Source organism: Pieris napi, chromosome 5, assembly GCF_905475465.1.
Source record: "Pieris napi chromosome 5, ilPieNapi1.2, whole genome shotgun sequence".
Classification (NCBI taxonomy): Eukaryota; Metazoa; Arthropoda; class Insecta; order Lepidoptera; family Pieridae; genus Pieris; species Pieris napi.
In genome coordinates this window covers 8,821,074-8,842,550 of record NC_062238.1, presented here as the reverse complement: position 1 = coordinate 8,842,550, position 21,477 = coordinate 8,821,074, and the positions used below count along the sequence as shown (strand labels likewise).

At 32.4% G+C, this 21,477-nt stretch overlaps 2 protein-coding genes and 1 long non-coding RNA gene across 5 annotated transcripts in view; all 3 read left to right on the top strand.

Moving 5' to 3' along the window:
- The window catches only part of LOC125049426 (trypsin-4-like), a 42,317-nt gene extending 30,813 nt beyond the window's left edge, over positions 1-11,504 (top strand). Inside the window, exons 4-5 of one of the 3 annotated variants that reach the window (XM_047648709.1) lie at positions 836-988; positions 11,323-11,504. In XM_047648709.1, coding sequence (XP_047504665.1) covers positions 836-988; positions 11,323-11,478 — 309 coding nt within the window. In that variant the 3' untranslated portion in view covers positions 11,479-11,504. Of the gene's footprint in view, positions 1-835; positions 989-1,484; positions 1,676-11,322 lie in introns of those variants that run through there. The other 2 variants (XM_047648706.1, XM_047648708.1) reach the window with 2 other exon arrangements.
- On the top strand, positions 7,985-9,609 carry LOC125049432. Its single transcript, XR_007117004.1, has 2 exons — positions 7,985-8,112; positions 9,359-9,609. It is a non-coding gene; the product is annotated as an uncharacterized LOC125049432 (long non-coding RNA).
- A 2,260-nt stretch (positions 11,505-13,764) lies between the features above and the next one.
- Positions 13,765-18,210, top strand: LOC125049428 (trypsin-4-like). Its single transcript, XM_047648714.1, has 5 exons — positions 13,765-13,891; positions 14,449-14,578; positions 15,355-15,604; positions 17,359-17,511; positions 17,988-18,210. Exons 1-5 carry the CDS (start codon positions 13,825-13,827, stop codon positions 18,141-18,143), a joined length of 756 nt encoding a protein of 251 aa, XP_047504670.1. The 5' UTR covers positions 13,765-13,824; the 3' UTR covers positions 18,144-18,210.
- The last annotated feature ends 3,267 nt before the right edge of the window (positions 18,211-21,477 follow it).

Sequence of the window (21,477 nt, the reverse complement as noted above, 5' to 3'; positions counted from 1 at the left end):
TATCAACATACACCGTACTAATTACAATCCATGTTTTATACCTGTAAGTGTTCAAATTTGAGTTGGGAACCACGCTAACGCCGCGATAAATATTAATTATATATAGATTAGGATTGTCTTTTAGTTACTTATCGATTGCTTTTAAATTGATTATTAATTATTGTATTTCGTACATAGAGCTATACCTACTGTGGTAATACAAGGTTAGTATTAAATAAAATTTGCTATGTGACAATATAAAAACTGCTGTTACAACGTGATGCCCCTACTTTCAACCGAAAGATACCAAGAATCTAGTTTTATTACTCGAAACAGCTTACGACAAACAATTAATGATAGAATCTCTGAACTAAGAAAGCACACGAGCCAGTTTCAACGTTAATATAGACAAAATAACTAGTGAATATGACAAACTGCAAACAGTTGCTAGTAAAAATAAAAGATAACGTTATATACTCGTGCAGTATAACGATGGACATTACGAAAATAAGCATTGGCATTCCGCGGCGAAGGTGGCCGGATGATCTCGTTTATGACGCGGGCAGATAGTGTGGCTGCACCAAACTAAAACCTGGCAATATTGAAACGAATGGAAAAGGCACTTACCCAAGATGGGATTAACTCTAAAAACAATTTTTGCCATTATTAATCTAATTTATGTAACTTAAAATAATCCACAACATACAAAAATACCACTGTAACATTTATTACTTATATTATATTATTATTTATTTACTGTAACATTAAAAATAAATACAAAAGGTTATTGTTATTTATTGTATAAAAACAACCACTTCATACTAGTAAAATTAATATAAAATTGTTTATGTTTCAGGATAAAAAACCAACAAATAATTTACTAGTGAAAAATGTAACATCTTTAGAAAAATACGTATGTGGCGACTATCATTGTGTTCAATATGAGCCTCATAAGTCTACTTTAGCCATTAAGAATAACAAAGAATTTGATACCTATGAAGAAGACTTCGTAAGTAGCCCTTTGAGTATACATTCAATATTCAAACAAATGGGACGGGACTTTCACAGCAAGTTTTTCCAGCCAATTAAAATGCGCTGAATTCAATTCCCATAGTCGCTGGATTTGTTGTTTGATAAATATTTAATCAAACAATATAGTGACAGGACTTAAAAATAAATATACGCTATAATACTCAGATTGAGTCGAGATTAAGATGATTTCTCGTGTATAGCAAATATATTGAATTTGACAAACACTAATCACACATATTATGTTGTAGTCTTACTCTGAATTTTTCTCTACATGATACCGTAATAAGTTATTAGAGTTATCTATTAGCAACCAAGGTGTCCAAATATGACAAAGGTGATGTGTTAAAACGTTTCAAGAACGTTGTAAAACCTGTTAAACAACGTTCTTAGAATTATTGGGTTCATATAAAATAGTTAATTTTATCTGTTTTTGCTTATGTGTACTGCGTTACTAACATAATATTTTCTTTTAGAGTGACATCGGAGGGCCAGTAGTTAACAAGAACAAACAAATTGTGGGAGTCATCCAAATAGTGTCAAAGCCTACTGATCCAAAACGTTCGGGATTATGTGCAAAAGTTTACGAGGGATTAACATGGATTAATGAAATGTTAAAGGACAATTATTAAGATATACAAAATTATGTATAATTTTTATACATTAAAACAATTAAAATTACTAAAAGCATCTTATATATTATTGTCTTTTATTAACATAACTTAAAGAAAACACTTTTTTTAACGGATTGAAGCTATGTATCATTATATACTTACAATTATTTTACATAATTTTAAATTTCATCTCCCTAAATCCTTCATCTCTTAGTCGATTTCAAGTCCGGGGAAACAAATACATATATAACCTTTTCTACAGCAGTGATACTTTTTGACAATCAACACCTTTTGTCTTCAGTCACAGTGACCACTCACGCTGTAAAGCACGCGAAACGTCGGGTAAAATTTAAAATTATGTAAAATAATTATAAGTTTATAATAATACATAGCTTCAAACCGTTAAATAAAGTGTTTTCTTTAAGCATCTTATTTTTTTTTTCGTTACTTGACAACGGAACTTAACACATTTCTGAGAATTGTAACTTTTACCTGCCGGTCATTCAAATCACTGCTGTGCCAATAATTATTGCCAATTCAAACGTTTTCCTACGGTGAAGGGAAACATCGTGAGGAAACCGGTACGTCTTAGACCCAATAATTTGACTATTAGTGTCCGGATAGCTGACTGACTTCTCTATACCTTAAGTCGAATTGGTTCGGAAATCCTCTTTTGGCCAGAACCTACATAATGCGAAGCAAAAATTCTAAGTGAAATAGACTAAACTGAACCATATTAACCTAATAAGTAACCACTTGCTCTTATAAAGATACTGCCCTTCCTTCTTTAAACATTTTAAGCATGCTTCAAGCATAATAATACAGGAAGTTGTTATTGTGCTTCAATCAAACTACGTAATACGTATCAAATAATAAAAAATACCATGTTTATAAATATAATATAAAAAATAATTATAGCGATAAAGCCGTTCTTTAAACATTTGTGTTCTTATGAAAAAAACGTGCGTTCCAAGTTAAGAACACGAGTCGGTGTTAAATTATTTGCTACTAGTAGACTCGGCCAAGCGTTGCTGTGGCTAAGATTTAAATACATAGTAGTAAACTATTCAAGAGAAAAGGCAGGAGAACACCAATCCACCATGCTTTTTTGGTGGTTATGCCATTAAATTGTAGCTTATGCGAAACGTTGGTAATTATTTTGATAAGGCGTAACTATAAAAGATAGAACCATGCTGTCGAGACATTTTTTATAGATAGTGATGTGTCCTGAAAAATTGTAATACATTATTTTGTTCTATCATTAATAGTTTTCGCAGCGCACACGATTGAAGGAAGTTTTTTGTTTATTTTTTTACACCTTGGGTTAGATTATTCAAGTTTTAGTAAGCATCCCTAATCTTTTTTGAAAATGAAACATAGCCTATGTCACTCGGGAATAGTGTAGCTTGCCAACGGTGAAATAATTTTTGAAATCGGTCCAGTAGTTTCGGAGCCTATTTCCTCTTTATAATATTAGTATAGACAACGGCTGCATTTTTGAAAGCTAGAAACGTAAATTACCTCTACCATTTTACGCAAATTATTTTTTCGAAATGAAATTTATTTTATTTTTCTAAGGTTTCTTCACAGAGTTATACCAAAGTAAGAACTGCTACGAGCAAAAACACTAACTTCAGACTAAACTTTGTATAATAATGTGAAACAATAGGACTAAAATAATTCTAATAAAATATGCTTGAAAAAATTCCGATTTTGTTTACCTTAAGATACCATTTTGTTTATCTTTTTCTTGGTAAAAAATTAAATTAATATCAGCAGACTAACAGGTCAGCATCCATTGCAATGCAAAAGACGAACGAAAAAGCAAAAATTAATGTTGTATGCAAGCTCAATTAATGTGAATTTTACTTAAAAAATCGTTTCAGTTAAATAACGTCTTTTATACATACAATAAGTCTTTTAGGGTCCAAGACCCACCTTAAAATATACTCTTGATCTTTTACCTCTGAAACTCTAACCGACGCTACACCACTAATGGTAGAATTGTATCGAGTCGTGAAACGCACTCTCGAGAACGATATAACTTTGCATTTTGATAAATTAAACTACATCTATTGGTCATGCTTTAATTGTCCACTTGATGTCTTACTGTTACAAAACTAATTTAAAAAAATCCCCATACCGCAAAAGTCAGACAACATTTTGTGTAGGCAAGACGTCTTCGGCACCTGATACGCCACGTCGGCCTGATTGTAAAACGTCCATTCGTGATGTCAAAACCTAAGATAATATTTGTAGAAAATAATTATTTTAATGATAAGTATATTCGAAAAAAAAGCAGTATGAAATATTGAAGTCAAAAGGAATTTATTTGAAGCTTATGTGTGATTACGTCATTTCTACATAGGTAGTTTCGTAAATATTCCTTACTATCGCTAACTACATTTACTAAATAACATGCTCGACTGTAGATCATGGTCCTGGGTACGATTACAGCATGGATCCGAAAAAAAAACCCCAATTATCCAGCTAAAATTTTGTCGTGTCAGATATCATCGTAATCTGAGGGTCAACTTGTTCGCATACAGTATTATTAAAACCGTATCAAAAAAATAGTCAAAGTCAAGATATACCTGGATGATGTGGAGAATAAGGATTTTAATTGGCAAACATCACAAAATTACAAGTTCTATAAAAGTTTACGTAGAAAAACGTTTGTTTGTGATATTATATGCATAGAAAAGTCAGAGATTTTTTTGGCAGCGCGTAAAACCTTGGCCTCAGCTATTAGTTTCTTGATGAATTGAGTCTGAGTTTATGCCTGATTTTCAGATCAAAGGCCGGTTTACCCACGACGTTTTGCCTCATCCAACGAGCATCAATTAAAATATAAAAAAATGCAGTGGCGAGTTAAGTTCGGTGGTGTTTGCTGTATATGTTAAATGAAATACTTTGTTTGAAGCTGGGTAACAACCAATTTAAAATATGGGCTCATATCTAACACAAAATTAGGGGTAGTGGAGAAGCGTCGCTAACAAAAGGTAACATGGTTTATCTAAGGGTTTATAAATGTAAGTGACACTTCAATGCAAGTGCAGTCGACCTTCTTGGACATCATCGGAAACGAGTGTAAAAAGAACGGTAGCCGTATCAACAAATATCGTACTAACTGTAATCCATGTTTTATACCTATACATGTTCAAATTAGTTAGGAACTCCGCGATACATATTAATATTTGTAGATAAGGATTTTTTAATTACTTGCACATCGTGCGGTTTCGACTTTCGCTGGTGTAGTTTTATTATTTGAAACAGCTTACGACTAACAAGTAATGATAGAATCTTTCAACTAAGAAAGTACGCGTTCACGTTGAAACTGACTTAGTTTCAACGTGAATATAACCAAACTATGACAAACTGCAAAAAGTTGCTTATAAAAATACAAGAGAACGTTATAGAATATGTGCAGCATAACGATGGACATTACAAAAAGCGTTGGCAGACGGCGGCGAAGGTGGCCGGATGATCTCGTATATATCTCGATGATCTTTTGTTTTTTTTTCATTTTTTGACGACGAAACAACACATTTCTGAGAATTGTGACTTTTATCCTCCGGTCGTACAAATCACGGCTGTGCTAATGAAAAGCCGTAATTTTTATGTAATTCAAAGGTTTTACTATGGTGAAGGGAAACATCGTGAGCTAGCCAGCACGTCTTTGTCCAAAAAATTCGACTACTAACGTCCGGAAAGTCGAGTCGGTGTTAAATTATTACAACGGCTGCATTGTTGAAAGCTTGAAACATAAATACCTCTACCATTTGTTAATTTACGCAAATTATTCGTTAGTGATTGTTGCCGAAAATTGTGAGGGTGTAGAGTTATTATCTCTATTGTTATTATTATGTAGATTTTGTTTATATTGTATACTGATATGTGCATTTTGAAAAAAAGGTGGATCAAGGAGGAATGAGGAGGCTAAAGATTCTGTAAAAACAAAATCAGAATTATTATAATAGTACAGTTATTCATTAGCAGCAGCAGGTTATTTTTGCATCAGAGATTATTTTCTATATTTTTTTTAGAGTTATGTAACCTAACATTAGTTAAGTTACATATATATATTTTAGTAAATAAGTAGAAGCGTAAACAAAATGTAGGCAATCATCGCACACTTGAAGCCAAAACGAGCCCTTTAGTAACCACACTTATAAATTGTAATTTAATATTCTCGTTTCCGATGATGTCCAAGAAGGTCGACTGAATGCGGCATAAGATAAGCCATGTTAACTTTTCTCAGCGACGCTTCTCCACTACCCCTAATGTTGTGTTAGATATAAGCCCATATTATAAACTGGTTGTTACCCAGCTTCAAATAAAGTATTTCATTTAACATATACAGCAAAACCAGCGAACTTAACTCGCCACTGCATTTTTTTATAGTTTAATTGATGCTCGTTGGACGAGGGAAAACGACGTGAGAAAACCGGCCTTTGATCAGAAAATCAGGCTTAAACTCAGACTCAATTCATCAAGAAACTAAATCGAAATCTGAGGCCAAGGTTTTACGCGCTCCCAAAAAAATCTGACTTTTCTTTACATATCACAAAGAAACGTTTTTCTACTTGTAAACTTTTATAGAACTTGTAATTTTGTGATGTTTGCGAATTAAAATCCTTATTCTCCACATCATCCAGGTATATCTTGACTTTGACTAATTTTGTGATACCGTTTTAATAATAATACTGTATGCGAACAAGTTGACCCTCAGATTACGATGATATCCGACACGTCAAATTTTTTGCTGGATAGATAATTGGAGTTTCTTTTCGGATCCTTTCTGTAATCGTATCCAGGATCATGATCTACAGTCGAGCATTTTATTTAGTAAATGTAGTTAACGATAGTAAGGAATATTTACGAATATATTATATATATGTAGAAATGACGTAATCACTCATTTGCTTTAAATAAATTCCTTTTAAACGACTTCAATATTTCATACCTACTGTTTTTTTGTCGAATATACTTATCATTAAAATAATTATTTTCTATAAAATATATCTTCGTCTATTGTTTCGATGATTACCTATATAAAGTCATATAACACTAACTGATATCATATTTATTTTAAAATACATATATTATATAGATAAATCTTTATATAGGTAATTCATCAGGCTATCGACGTCTTGCGACAGCGTGTTAAATTCAAGGTACGGAGTGTGAAAATGTTACACAAAAGATCGGTGTCGTGTTTGCGATAATTTTGTTTGGTAACAAGCATTCGAAGTTAATAACCATTATTTTTAATGATTTTAGCGTAATACGGAAGTCAATTACTTACAGTACGAAATACCTCCTGAAACACGACGTCAAGCGCGTCGCCTCTTCTCTTCTCCTCTCTTTCTTACTTCATTCTTGGTCTTGATTACTAATAATATAAAATGGAATGTAAATTATGCACGCCAGTAGCATTGCAATATATGCTGATCAATAACATAACCCCCTATTTACGTTAATCGCCCGGTTTTAACTAAAGTATCCATCTGTCTCTTTCCATCATAGCGCAGACACAATTTGACAGAAAGAGTCAAAACATGAGGATGAAAAATAAAATAAACAAGTAAAGTATTAAAAATTAAATATGTTTATTATTATTTGAACATTATCCATATACGACTTTATCTGCCTTTGTTTAATTAAAATAATAATTATTTGAACCTCTTTTTTATAATTTTTATTGTTATAAAAGCTGAAAACATTCGTACTATACGTACAATGGTTTTTGGTTTTACAATGTTGAAGTCGTCGGTGCTATTTATTGCGTTGCTGGCAGTCATCTTGGTCATCATTTTTAATTTAACTTGTCATTATGTCACTTCTAGAATAAAATACACTTTTTTAATTATATCATTCCTTGGACGACGTGTAAACATGTTCAGTTTATTAAAGATGTCAATTCGTTTCAAAATACCTAGATGAAAAAATATCGGGAAATATTATAGTCTATATATGCAGCAGCAATGTTGATTGTTGGCCTAGTGTTTTCAGGGTGCGACTCTCAGCCCTGAGGTCGTAGGTTCGATTCCCGGCTGTGCACCAATGGGCTTTCTTTTTATGAACATTTATTTTTATTTTCATGGTCTATTAAATGGTAATATAATTTTAATAGGGATAAACATAATGCAAAACGGTTATTATAATTTAATTTAGGGGATTCTCGTTTAATCTAATTTAAGGAAGAGTTCGACTTTTAATATAAATGTTTTGTATTTTTTTATATTAAATTGTCAAAAAACATATCCAACACATCCCTGGATACGATCTAAATAGATTATTTCAATATCGTTATTTTAAAAAAACAATCGTGATTTTTGAAATTTCTTGTTAATTTTGTGGAGGCCAAAGATATTTCAAGGGAAAAGGTTCCATATGTAGTGTCTATCAAAGAGGCAGGCAATCACATTTATAGTGGTACAATATTACGTGGCAATTGGGTTTTGACATCTCCGCAATTTGTTTATGAGTATGTATTTGTAACATAATTAAATAAGCTAAGCTAAGCCATAGCTATATTGGTATGTATATCTCCACTTTATGCCTGGGCATGCTGTAACATTATTTTCTATTTGCTAAGTTGTAGGCAGAGAGACATTTAAAATATTTACTGCAATAATATAAAGCAAAAAATTAAAAAAAATCGGTTGTCTGTAAATTCGGTTTCCTGACGATAGTTGAACGTGACAACGTCATTAATCGCTCACTCAAGTAGGAGAGAGACAGATGTCGAACGCCGAAGAGCGCGGAGTCCGATTGTGCCTCTCTATCGCTTCGCGCTCTCGCTTGCACTTCAAGCCTTAAATGGAACGTCTCAGAGCGAAGTAACGCCGCATGAGTCATGTTTTTTCGTGCGTGCAGCCGGCTCCATCGATTTATAAGACGTTGTCACGTCAAAAAAACATTTCTTTTTGCACTCTTCTTGATAAAAAAAAACGGTTGTCTGTTAAGTCGGTTTACTGACGATAGTTGAACGTGACAACGTCATTAATCGCTCACTCAAGTAGGAGAGAGACAGATGTCGAACGCTGAAGAGCGCGGAGTCCGATTGTGCCTCTCTATCGCTTCGCGCTCTCGCTTGCACTCAAGCCTTAAATGGAACGTCTCAGAGCGAAGTAACGCCGCATGAGTCATGTTTTTTCGTGCGTGCAGCCGGCTCCATCGATTTATAAGACGTTGTCACGTCAAAAAACATTTCTTTTTGCACTCTTCTTGATTAAAAAAAACGGTTGTCTGTTAAGTCGGTTTACTGACGATAGTTGAACGTGACAACGTCATTAATCGCTCAATCAAGTAGGAGAGAGACAGATGTCGAACGCTGAAGAGCGCGGAGTCTGATTGTGCCTCTCTGTCGCTTCGCGCTCTCGATTGCACTTCAAGCCTTAAATAAAACGCCTCAGAGCGAGGTAACGCCGCATGATTCATGTTTTTTCGTGCGTGCAGCCGGCTCCATCGATTAATAAGACGTTGTCACGTCAAAAGTGTGTGTGTGTAACCTTTACGCGCGATTGAATTAAAACTTCTTTGGCATTGACGGCATATATCACTGAAATGATTAAATATTAACTTAAAAAATAAATAGTTTAGGTAATAGTCTGAACTATTCTCGAATATATGTATATAAATATATATATATATATATATATATATATATCTTTTATAGATATATCTAGATAGCACGAAGTTTAAAGTGTAACAAATATAACTGTTTCCAGTAAACAACCGAAGGACCTGCTTGTTGTCATGGGAACAGTTGACAAAACAGATTCAAAGGCTTTAAGTGTTCACGTAAAGAAAATAAAAGTTCACCCGAACTACGATTACATGGATTTCGCGTATTTCTTTGCGCTTTTGAAGACTAAAGAGGATATATCGTACAGCAAACTCGTGTTACCGATTGAACTTCCCACAGCTGAAACTATACCTGCTGAAAATTTATTAGCCTTTGGATGGAAGCTCAAAGGGGTTAGTGCAACATTTCAAATCGATGTTAGATTAGTGAATTACACGTTTGACAGTCAACCCTAAGGTTCTGCGTTCAAATATCGGCATCTATGGTATATTTTTCTATGTGCACAGATTAAACTTGTACAGTGATGCAAAACCAGTAAGTCGAAGGCCCGTATTCTAGAATGTCACTAAAACTTAAATGTGCTTTCAAGAGGTGCCAGACCGTTTTTTCATTATGGTAATAACATCAAATACAGAAATGTTTTATTGCCTGTCAATTCGAAAAAAGAATGGAACCACGCTAACGCCGCGATAAATATTAATTATATGTAGATTAGGATTGTCTTTTAGTTACTTATCGGTTGCTTTTAAATTGATTATTAATTATTGTATTTCGTACATAGAGATATACCTACTGAGGTAATACAAGGTTAGTATTTTAAATAAAATTTGCTATGTGACTATATAAAATCTGCTGTTACAACGTGATGTCCCTACTTTCAACCGAAATATACCAAGAATCTAGTTTTATTACTCGAAACAGCTTACGACAAACAATTAATGATAGAATCTCTCAACAAAGAAAGTACACGAGCCAGTTTCAACGTTAATATAGACAAAATAACTAGTGAATATGACAAACTGCAAACAGTTGCTTATAAAAATACAAGATAACGTTATATACTCGTAATAATATGAGCAGCAAAACGTTGGACCTTACGAAAAGAAGCTTTGGCAGATCGCGGCGAAGGTGGCCGGATGATCTCGTTGATGACGCGGGCATATAGTGTGGCTGCACCAAACTAAAACCAGGAAATATTGAAACGAATGGATAAGGCACTTACCCAAAATAGGATAAACTCTAAAAACAATTTTTGCCATTATTAATCTAATTTAAGTAACTTAAAATAATCCACAATATACAAAAATACCACTGTAACATTTATTACTTATACTTATTATATTATTATTTATTTACTGTAACATTAACAAGAAATAAAAAGTTTATTGTTATTTATTGTATAAAAACAACCACTTCATACTAGTAAAATTAATATAATTTTTTTTATTTTTCAGGATAAAAAACCAACAAATAATTTGCAAGTGAAAATTGTAACATCTTTAGATAATTACGTATGTGACAACTATACATGTCTTCAATATGCGCCTCATAAGTCTACTTTACCCATTAAGAATAACAAAGGATTTGATACCTATGAAGAAGACTTCGTAAGTGGCCCTTTGAGTATACTTTCAACATTTAAACAAATGGGACGGGACTTTCACAGAAGTTTTTCCAGTCAATTAAAATGCGCTGAATTCAATTTCCATAGTCGCTGGATTTGTTGTTTGATAAATATTTAATCAAACAATATAGTGACAGGACTTAAAAATAAATATACGCTATAATCCTCAGATTGAGTCGAGATTAAGATGATTTCTCGTGTATAGCAAATATATTGAATTTGACTAAGACTAGTCAGTAGTCACCCTTATGATTTAGTCTTACTCTGAATTTTTTTCTACATGATACCGTAATAAGTTATAAGAGTAATCTATTAGCAACCAAGGTGTCCAAATATGACAAAGGTGATGTGTTAAAATGTTTCAAGAACGTTGTAAAACCTGTTAAACAACGTTCTTAGAATTATTGGGTTCATATAAAATAGTTAATTTTATCTGTTTTTGCTAATGTGTACTGCGTTACTAACATAATATTTTCCTTTAGAGTGACATCGGAGGGCCAGTAGTTAACGAGAACAAAAAAATTGTGGGAGTCATCCAAATAGTGTCCAAGCCTACTGATCCAAAACGTTCGGGATTATGTGCAAGAGTTTACGAAGGATTATCATGGATTAATGAAATGTTAAAGGACAATTATTAAGATATAAAAAATTTTGTATAATTTTCATATATTAAAACAATTAAAAATATAAAAAGCATCTTTTATTTTTTTTCATTATTTGACGACGAAACGTAACACAATTCTGAGAATTGTGAATCCTCCGGTCGTACAAATCACGGCTGTGCTAATGAATAGCCGTGATTTTTATGTAATTCAAAGGTTTAACGGTGAAGGGAAACATCGTGAGCTAGCCAGCACATTTTTGTCCAAAAAAATCGACTACTAATGTCCGGAAAGTCGAGTCGGTGTTAAATTATTACAACGGCTGCATTGTTGACAGCTTGACACATAAATACCTTTACCATTTGTTATGTACGCAAATTATTCGTTAGTGATTGTTGCCGTAAATTGCGAGGGTGTAGAGTTATTATCTCTATTGTTATTATTATGTAGATTTTGTTTATATTGTATACTGATATGTGCATTTTGAAATAAAGGTGGATCAAGGAGGAATGGGGAGGCTAAAGATTCTGTAAAAACAAAATCAGAATTATTATAATAGTACAGTTATTCATTAGCAGCAGAAGGTTATTTTTGCATCAGAGATTATTTTCTATATTTTTTTAGAGTTATGTAACCTAACATTAGTTAAGTTTCATTATATATTTTAGTAAATAAGTAGAAGCGTAAACAAAATGTAGGCAATCATACACTTGAAGCCAAAACGAGCCCTTTAGTAACCACACTTATAAATTGTAATTTAATATTCTCGTTTCCGATGATGTCCAAGAAGATCGACTGCACTTGTATTGAAGTGTCACTTAGATTTATAAACCCTATAGATTTATAAACGCGATATATTTATTAAAGTATCGCGTTTACACACTCGTCCTGCCCACTTCGGCATGGCAATGCGGCATTAGATAAAAACTTATTTAATAATTATTTATTATTTAATTTACTAAGGTTTATTAAAAAAACCATTTGTTAAATATGCTGTAACCTATATGTAAATTAAGTGTATTAGTATTAGTTGTAGTAGCAGTGTTAGTAATTTAGTGATTTAGAAGTTATGTTTATTTAAGGCGAGTCACCTGCAGTCAAACTGCGTAAGCAGTTTTGCGGGGCATGGTTTGATTTAAGGTGTAACTTTTTTGTGAATAAATATATTAAAAAAAAAAAAAAAAAAAACACGTTAACTTTTGTCAGCGACGCTTCTCCACTACCCCTAATTTTGTGTTAGATATAAGCCCATATTTTAAATTGGTTGTTACCCAGCTTCAAACAAAATATTTCATTTACCATATACAGCAAACACCAGCGAACTTAACTCGCCACTGCATTTTATTATATTTTAATTGATGCTCGTTGGATGAGGGAAAACGACGTGAGAAAACTGGCCTTTGATCAGAAAATCAGGCTTAAACTCAGACTCAATTCATCAAGAAACTAAATCGAAATCTGAGGCCAAGGTTTTACGCGCTCCCAAAAAAATCTGACTTTTCTTTACATATCACAAAGAAACGTTTTTCTACTTGTAAACTTTTATAGAACTTGTAATTTTGTGATGTTTGCAAATTAAAATCCTTATTCTCCACATCATCCAGGTATATCTTGACTTTGACTAATTTTGTGATACCGTTTTAATAATAATACTGTATGCGAACAAGTTGACCCTCAGATTACGATGATATCCGCCACGTCAAAAATAATTCTGGATAGATAATTGGGGTTTCTTTTCGGATCCATTCTGTAATCGTACCCAGGATCATGATCTACAGTCGAGCATTTTATTTAGTAAATGTAGTTAGCGATAGTAAGGAATATTTACGAATCTACCTATGTAGAAATGACGTAATCACTCATATGCTTCAAATAAATTCCTTTTAAACGACTTCAATATTTCATACCTACTGTTTTTTTCGAATACACTTATCATTAAAATAATTAACTTCTACAAATATTAATTTCGTCTATTGTTTCGATGATTACCTATATAAAGTCGTATAACACTAACTGATATCATATTTATTTAAAAATACATATATTATATAGATAAATCTTTATATGGGTAATTCGTCAGGCTATCGACGTCTTGCGACAGCGTTTAGCATTCCTATTTACGTTAATTGCCCGGTTTTAACTAAATTTTCCATGTCTCTTTCCATCATAGCGCAGACCCAATTTGACAGAAAGAGTCAAACATGAGGATGAAAAATAAAATAAACAAGTAAAGTATTAAAAATTAAATAAGTTTATTATTATTTGAACATTATCTATATACAACTTTATCTGCCTTTGTTTAATTAAAAAAGTAATTATTCGAACCTCTTTTTTATAATTTTTATTGTTATAAAAACTGAAAACATTCGTACTATACGTACAATGGTGTTTGGTTTTACAATGTTGAAGTCGTCGGTGCTATTTATTGCGTTGCTGGCAGCCATCTTGGGTAAGATATTTTTAATTTAACTTGTCATGTTATAGATGATTAGAATAAAATATACTTTTTTGATTATATCATTCCTTGGACGACGTGAAAACATGTTCAGTTTATTAAAGATGTGAATTCGTTTTCGAATCACTTTGATGAAAAAATATCGGGAAATATTATAGTCTATATATATTGCAGCAATGTTGATTGTTTGCCTAGTGTTTTCAGGGTGCGACTCTCCGCCCTGTGGTCGTGGGTTCGATTCCCGGCTGTGCACCAATGGGCTTTATTTTTATGAACATTTATTTTTATTTCTATGGTCTATTAAATGGTGATATAATTTTAATAGGGATAAACATAATGCAAAACGGTTATTATAATTTAATTTAGGGGATTCTTGTTTAATCTAATTTAAGGAAGAGTTCGACTTTTAATATATGTTTTGTATTTTTTTATATTAAATTGTCAAAAAACATATTCAACACATCCCTGGATACGATCTAAATAAATTATTTCAATATCGTTATTTTAAAAAACAATCGTGATTTTTGAAATTTCTTGTTAATTTTTTTTAGTGGAGGCCAAATATATTTCAAGGGAAAAGGTTCCATATGTAGTGTCTATCAAAGAGGCAGACAATCACATTTGTAGTGGTACAATATTACGTGGCAATTGGGTTTTGACATCTCCGCAATTTGTTTATGAGTATGTATTTGTATCATAATTAAATAAGCTAAGCTAAGCAATAGTTATATTGGTTTGTATATCTCCACTTTATGCCTAGGCTTGCTTTAACATTATTTCCTATGTGCTAAGTTGTACGCAGAGAGACATTTACTATATTTACTGCAATAATATAAAGCAAAAAATTAAAAAAAAAAAAACATTTCTTTTTGCACTCTTCTTGATAAAAAAAGTGTGTGCGTGTAACCTTTACGCGCGATTGAAGTAAAACGTCTTTGGCATTGACGGCATATACATATCACTGAAATGATTAAATATTAACTTAAATAATAAATAGTTGCCATTATAAATAAAGTGAAGTAAATAATAAATATCATTTTATAATTTAATTATATTTATTAGGTATTTATGTGTTTTACAAAGATTATTCAAATACGAAGGTTAGATCAGCAAATGTCAATATAACGTTGTTATTGAATATTATAGAATGTCGCAATCGTCAGAAAATTTATTATCAAATGTCTTATTTTAAAAGTAATAAATCAATAAGTATGTGTGTAAATTTGATTGAAATCGGTTAAGTAGTTTAGGAGCGGACCCGACAGACGTCCAGTACACACACCTAAAATACAAAATTTCAAACTTAAAAAAAATAATCAAAATACATATAATTGTAATCTTTCAAATTTTCAATTCTAATAGTCTGAACTATTCTCGAATATATATATACATATCTCTTTTATAGAAATATCTAGATAGCACGAAGTTTAAAGTGTAACAAATATAACTGTTTCCAGTAAACAACCGAAGGACCTGCTTGTTGTCATGGGAACAGTTGACAAAACAGATTCAAAGGCTTTAAGTGTTCATGTAAAAAAAATAAAAGTTCACCCGAACTACGATTACATGGATTTCGCGTATTTCTTTGCGCTTTTGAAGACTAAAGAGGATATATCGTACAGCAAACTCGTGTTACCGATTGAACTTCCCACAGCTCCAACTAAACCGGCTGAAAATTTATTAGCCTTTGGATGGAAGCTCAAAGGGGTTAGTGCAACTATCATCAAATCGATGTTAGATTAGTGACTTACACGTTTGACAGTCAACCCTTAAGGTTCTGCGTTAAAATATCGGCAACTATGGTATATTTTTCTACTTGCGCAAATTATACTTGTACAGTGATGCAAAACCAGTAAGTCGAAGGCCCGTATTCTATGTCACTAAAACTTAAATTTACTTTCAAGAGGTGTCAGAAATACAGAAATGTTTTATTGCCTGTCATTGCGAAAAAATAATGGCAGTTTTACACCGATATTTTACTTATTCTGCTATTCGGAGCGGAGAATAATCCACCAAAAAAGAGATAACTAACATCGGACTAACATGACTTTGTTTAATATAATATTTAGATTCAAAGATACTACCATAACTGCAAAGGGGCTTGACACCATTTTGTGTAGGCAAGACGTAGCAAGGAGTATCGGTCTGCGGCAACTGACACGCCACGTCATATTTGTCTTGACAATGTTGTATCACGAACAAATTTAGTCTGATTATAAAACGCATTGATATACAAAAAACCCAAGATGCACACTCAACGTCAAAAAAACGTCCTCAAAAAATGAGTAAAATTATGTTAAATAGTTGTAAATAAAAAAGTCATGTTCGACTCCACTCAATACCTTGTCCTACCGACCACGGTCGGTCGTAAAATTTTATTTATTTAAGTACGTATACACTGCGTTGTAATAACAACTTTAAGCAATTCGCGTAAGGTTGATTTTGCAATAATATATGCTTGTAACATATACTGTTATAGACATACTGTTATAGAAAGGGACAGAAATAGTGTTTCGGGACACTTTCGAGCGTTACTTTTATTCGAGACTGTGCATCTTGGGTTTTTTGTATATCAATGATAAAACGTCCATTCGCGATGATATTTCGCTTAAAACAATGGTAGCCGTATCAACATACACCGTACTAATTACAATCCATGTTTTATACCTGTAAGTGTTCAAATTTGAGTTGGGAACCACGCTAACGCCGCGATAAATATTAATTATATATAGATTAGGATTGTCTTTTAGTTACTTATCGATTGCTTTTAAATTGATTATTAATTATTGTATTTCGTACATAGAGCTATACCTACTGTGGTAATACAAGGTTAGTATTAAATAAAATTTGCTATGTGACAATATAAAACCTGCTGTTACAACGTGATGCCCCTACTTTCAACCGAAAGATACCAAGAATCTAGTTTTATTACTCGAAACAGCTTACGACAAACAATTAATGATAGAATCTCTGAACTAAGAAAGCACACGAGCCAGTTTCAACGTTAATATAGACAAAATAACTAGTGAATATGACAAACTGCAAACAGTTGCTAGTAAAAATAAAAGATAACGTTATATACTCGTGCAGTATAACGATGGACATTACGAAAATAAGCATTGGCATTCCGCGGCGAAGGTGGCCGGATGATCTCGTTTATGACGCGGGCAGATAGTGTGGCTGTACCAAACTAAAACCTGGCAATATTGAAACGAATGGAAAAGGCACTTACCCAAGATGGGATTAACTCTAAAAACAATTTTTGCCATTATTAATCTAATTTATGTAACTTAAAATAATCCACAACATACAAAAATACCACTGTAACATTTATTACTTATATTATATTATTATTTATTTACTGTAACATTAAAAATAAATAAAAAAGGTTATTGTTATTTATTGTATAAAAACAACCACTTCATACTAGTAAAATTAATATAAAATTGTTTATGTTTCAGGATAAAAAACCAACAAATAATTTACTAGTGAAAAATGTAACATCTTTAGAAAAATACGTATGTGGCGACTATCATTGTGTTCAATATGAGCCTCATAAGTCTACTTTAGCCATTAAGAATAACAAAGAATTTGATACCTATGAAGAAGACTTCGTAAGTAGCCCTTTGAGTATACATTCAATATTCAAACAAATGGGACGGGACTTTCACAGCAAGTTTTTCCAGCCAATTAAAATGCGCTGAATTCAATTTCCATAGTCGCTGGATTTGTTGTTTGATAAATATTTAATCAAACAATATAGTGACAGGACTTAAAAATAAATATACGCTATAATCCTCAGATTGAGTCGAGATTAAGATGATTTCTCGTGTATATCAAATATATTGAATTTGACAAACACTAGTCACACATATGATGTAGTCTTACTCTGAATTTTTCTCTACATGATACCGTAATAAGTTATTAGAGTTATCTATTAGCAACCAAGGTGTCCAAATATGACAAAGGTGATGTGTTAAAACGTTTCAAGAACGTTGTAAAACCTTCTTAGAATTATTGGGTTCATATAAAATAGTTAATTTTATCTGTTTTTGCTTATGTGCGTTACTAACATAAGATTTTCTTTTAGAGTGACATCGGAGGGCCAGTAGTTAACAAGAACAAACAAATTGTGGGAGTCATCCAAATAGTGTCCAAGCCTACTGATCCAAAACGTTCGGGATTATGTGCAAAAGTTTACGAGGGATTAACATGGATTAATGAAATGTTAAAGGACAATTATTAAGATATACAAAATTATGTATAATTTTTATACATTAAAACAATTAAAATTACAAAAAGCATCTTATATATTATAGTCTTTTATTAACATAACTTAAAGAAAACACTTTTTGGCGTGAAAACGTCTTTAAAATCGTTTTAGTCGGGTGACATGTTCAGAAACTTGTGTCACACCAAAACCTCACGAGCGCGATCGCAGGTATAACGAGAGAGAGACGGACCGATCTCCCGTCTCATCTCGAGCGCTGCCAGTCATTCCGTGAATGTATGAAGAAAAATTGTCATTTTACACCCGAAATTTATCATCAAAAGTGTGAATAAAACGATAGATGTAATTTAAAATTTGAAAAAATTGTTATCTTCATTAATTCCTTACTTCCCAAAAACTTATATCACCAATAAGACGTTATCACGTAAACATCTCGATCGTAAACCTACTTTACAAACAACCAATATTTTTTTTAACGGATTGAAGCTATGTATCATTTGATACTTACAATTATTTTACATAATTTTAAATTTCATCTCCCTAAACCCTTCATCTCTTAGTCGATTTCAAGTCCGGGGAAATAAATACATATATAACCTTTTCTACAGCAGTGATACTTTTTGACATTTAACACCTTTTGTCTTCAGTCACCGTGACCACGCACGCTGTAAAGCACGCGAAACGTCGGGAAAAATTTAAAATTATGTAAATTAATTATAAGTTTATAATAATACATAGCTTCAAACCGTTAAAAAGGTGTTTTCTTTAAGCTTCTTTTTCTTCGTTACTTGACAACGGAACTTAACACATTTCTGAGAATTGTAACTTTTACCCGCCGGTCATTCAAATCGCAGCTGGGCCAATAATCATTGCCAATTAAAACGTTTTCCTACGGTGAAGGGAAACATCGTGAGGAAATCGGTACGTCTTAAACCCAAAAATTTGACTATTAGTGTCCGGATAGCTGACTGACTTCTCTATACCTTAAGTCCAATTGGTTCGGAAATCCTCTTTTGGCCAGAACCTACATAATGCGAAGCAAAAATTCTAAGTGAAATAGACTAAACTGAACCATATTAACCTAATAAGTCAAGTAACTACTTGCTCTTATAAAGATACTGCCCTTCCTTCTTTAAACATTTTTTGATATAAGCATAATAATACAGGAAGTTGTTATTATGCTTCAATCAAAATACGTAATACGGATTAAATTATAAAAATTCCATGTTTATAAATGTATAACATAAAAAAATTATTATAGCGATAAAGCCGTTCTTTAAACATTTGTATTCTTATGCAAAAAACGTGCGTTCCGATAACAAGTTAAGAACACGAGTCGGTGTTAAATTATTTGCTACAACGGCTGCATTGTTGAAAGCTTGAAACGTAAATACCTCAACCATTTGTTATTTATACAAATTATTTTTTCGAAATGAAATTGATTTACTTTTTCTATGGTTTCTTCACAGAGTTATACCAAATTAAGAACTGCTAGCAAATATTGTAACTTAAGACTTAACATTGTATAATAATGTGAAAACAATAGCACTAAAATATGCTTGACAAAATTCCGATTTTGATTACCCTAAGATAACATTTTGTTTAGCTTTTTGTTAGCAAAAAATTAAGTTAATCTCAGCACATTAATAGGTCAGCATCCATTGCAAAAAACGAACTAATAAGCAACAATTGCTAATAAAAAAATAATTGTAATTAATATTGTATAAATGTTCAAGACCTCTGAAACTCTAACACTACACCACTAATGGTAGAATTGTATCGAGTCGTGAAACGCGCTCTCGAGAACGATATAACATTGCATTTTGATAAATTAAACTACATCTATTTGTCATGCTTCAATTACCCACTTGATACATGTCTTACTGCAGCCGTCTACAGTCAGATTATCAGCGAAGAGTAAGAACTTGTAAGAGCAAATTCTTGACGTCATTCCAACGGTCCCAAATTACTGCCTTGCGTCACGCCTGATCTCGTAAGTTTACCATAAAAGTTGCCATACTGTTTAATGTACCTATGGTATAGTATGGAGTAATTCATACTTGTGCAAACTTCTGCAATAGCCTACCTACCTACCTACCTACCTAGCCAACCAAATCAAATGCTTTTTTTTATATCATAATAGGCAGCTTTTCTGTTTCTCCAATGTCTACTACTGGGCTAATATTCGCCACAAATTTTAAGAGGTAAGATTGATACTCCTCTTAGACCGTTACGAAGTATATCGTAACTATTGCGAGAACAAATAGTAAGTGCACGTTTCTTTACAGTGTATCGAAAATAAAAAGTTCTAGAGCGGTACATTTTTACTTTGTCAGTCTCAGAGTTCGTCTTTGTCCAATAAGAAATAGTTTGTCGCCTCCTTTACAACCTCCCTCTACTGCAATTTTAAATATTATCAACGTCTAGTCTCGGATCGATAGTATCTTTTTATTTCTTCTTTAGTCTGTTTTGTTTTTAGTAAGTAAACAGCTCGGGCTAGTATTAAAATTTTCGTCATTGTTTAAGTGCATATTGCCGATATGTATATTCTTCTAAATTATTAGTAGTAAAATTAATTGTAAAAATTTCTATGATATACATTTTTAATCTATGTACTTTTAATTGAAAAAACTCAATTTTTTCTAAGGTAACATAAATTACCTGAGACATTTTGCTAACCTGTTAATTGCATAAATAACGTAAATCCTTAGATGTTTTAATAAAATAAAACAATGTTGATAGAAGTAACAGTGCACAATTAGTAAGTAATTAATGCGGAAAAGTTCAGCGAAGAAAGGAAGACAAATAACTGAAGTCGACCAAACTTGATAATTCGCCGAGTGCTCAAGTTTGCGATTTATTTCAACTACGATTTATTAGAACTCTGATAAAGGAGTAAGAAATGCAAATATTCATGACAATTGTGTACTAACATACATGAGAAGTGTTGCCTGCGTACAACTGTTGTGCAAACCTGTGGTCGTAACTTCGAATCACAGGTGAGCAACTCGCTCATACGGTGAAGGAGAGTATTCTGAAGAAACCCGCATATGTTATGCAAATAAACAAATGAATGCGAAACCCGTTTTTGTTTGTGCTTGTGAATATAACAATAAAAATAAAAACTCAAATAAGGTACTATACATTTTAGTCGGTATTGTGTTTCTAGCCATTATGACCCTTATCATATTTGACATATTGAAGTTGACTCTAAGTGATTGTATTATTTTCCCGTGATATGCTGTTTCATGGTATTCATGACATATTTTGGCATAGTCACTGTCATAATCTAACAGGCCCTTTAATATGATTAAAATCCCTTTTTATATGCGATACGACACATTTTTAT

Bases quoted from the DNA above. Each gene is read 5' to 3' on its own strand.
- LOC125049428 (XM_047648714.1), top strand. From the start codon at position 13,825: ATGGTGTTTGGTTTTACAATGTTGAAGTCGTCGGTGCTATTTATTGCG. The intron at 14,579-15,354 runs GTATGTATTTGT...AACTGTTTCCAG, and splicing joins TCTCCGCAATTTGTTTATGA to TAAACAACCGAAGGACCTGC. The intron at 15,605-17,358 runs GTTAGTGCAACT...TTTATGTTTCAG, and splicing joins TTGGATGGAAGCTCAAAGGG to GATAAAAAACCAACAAATAA.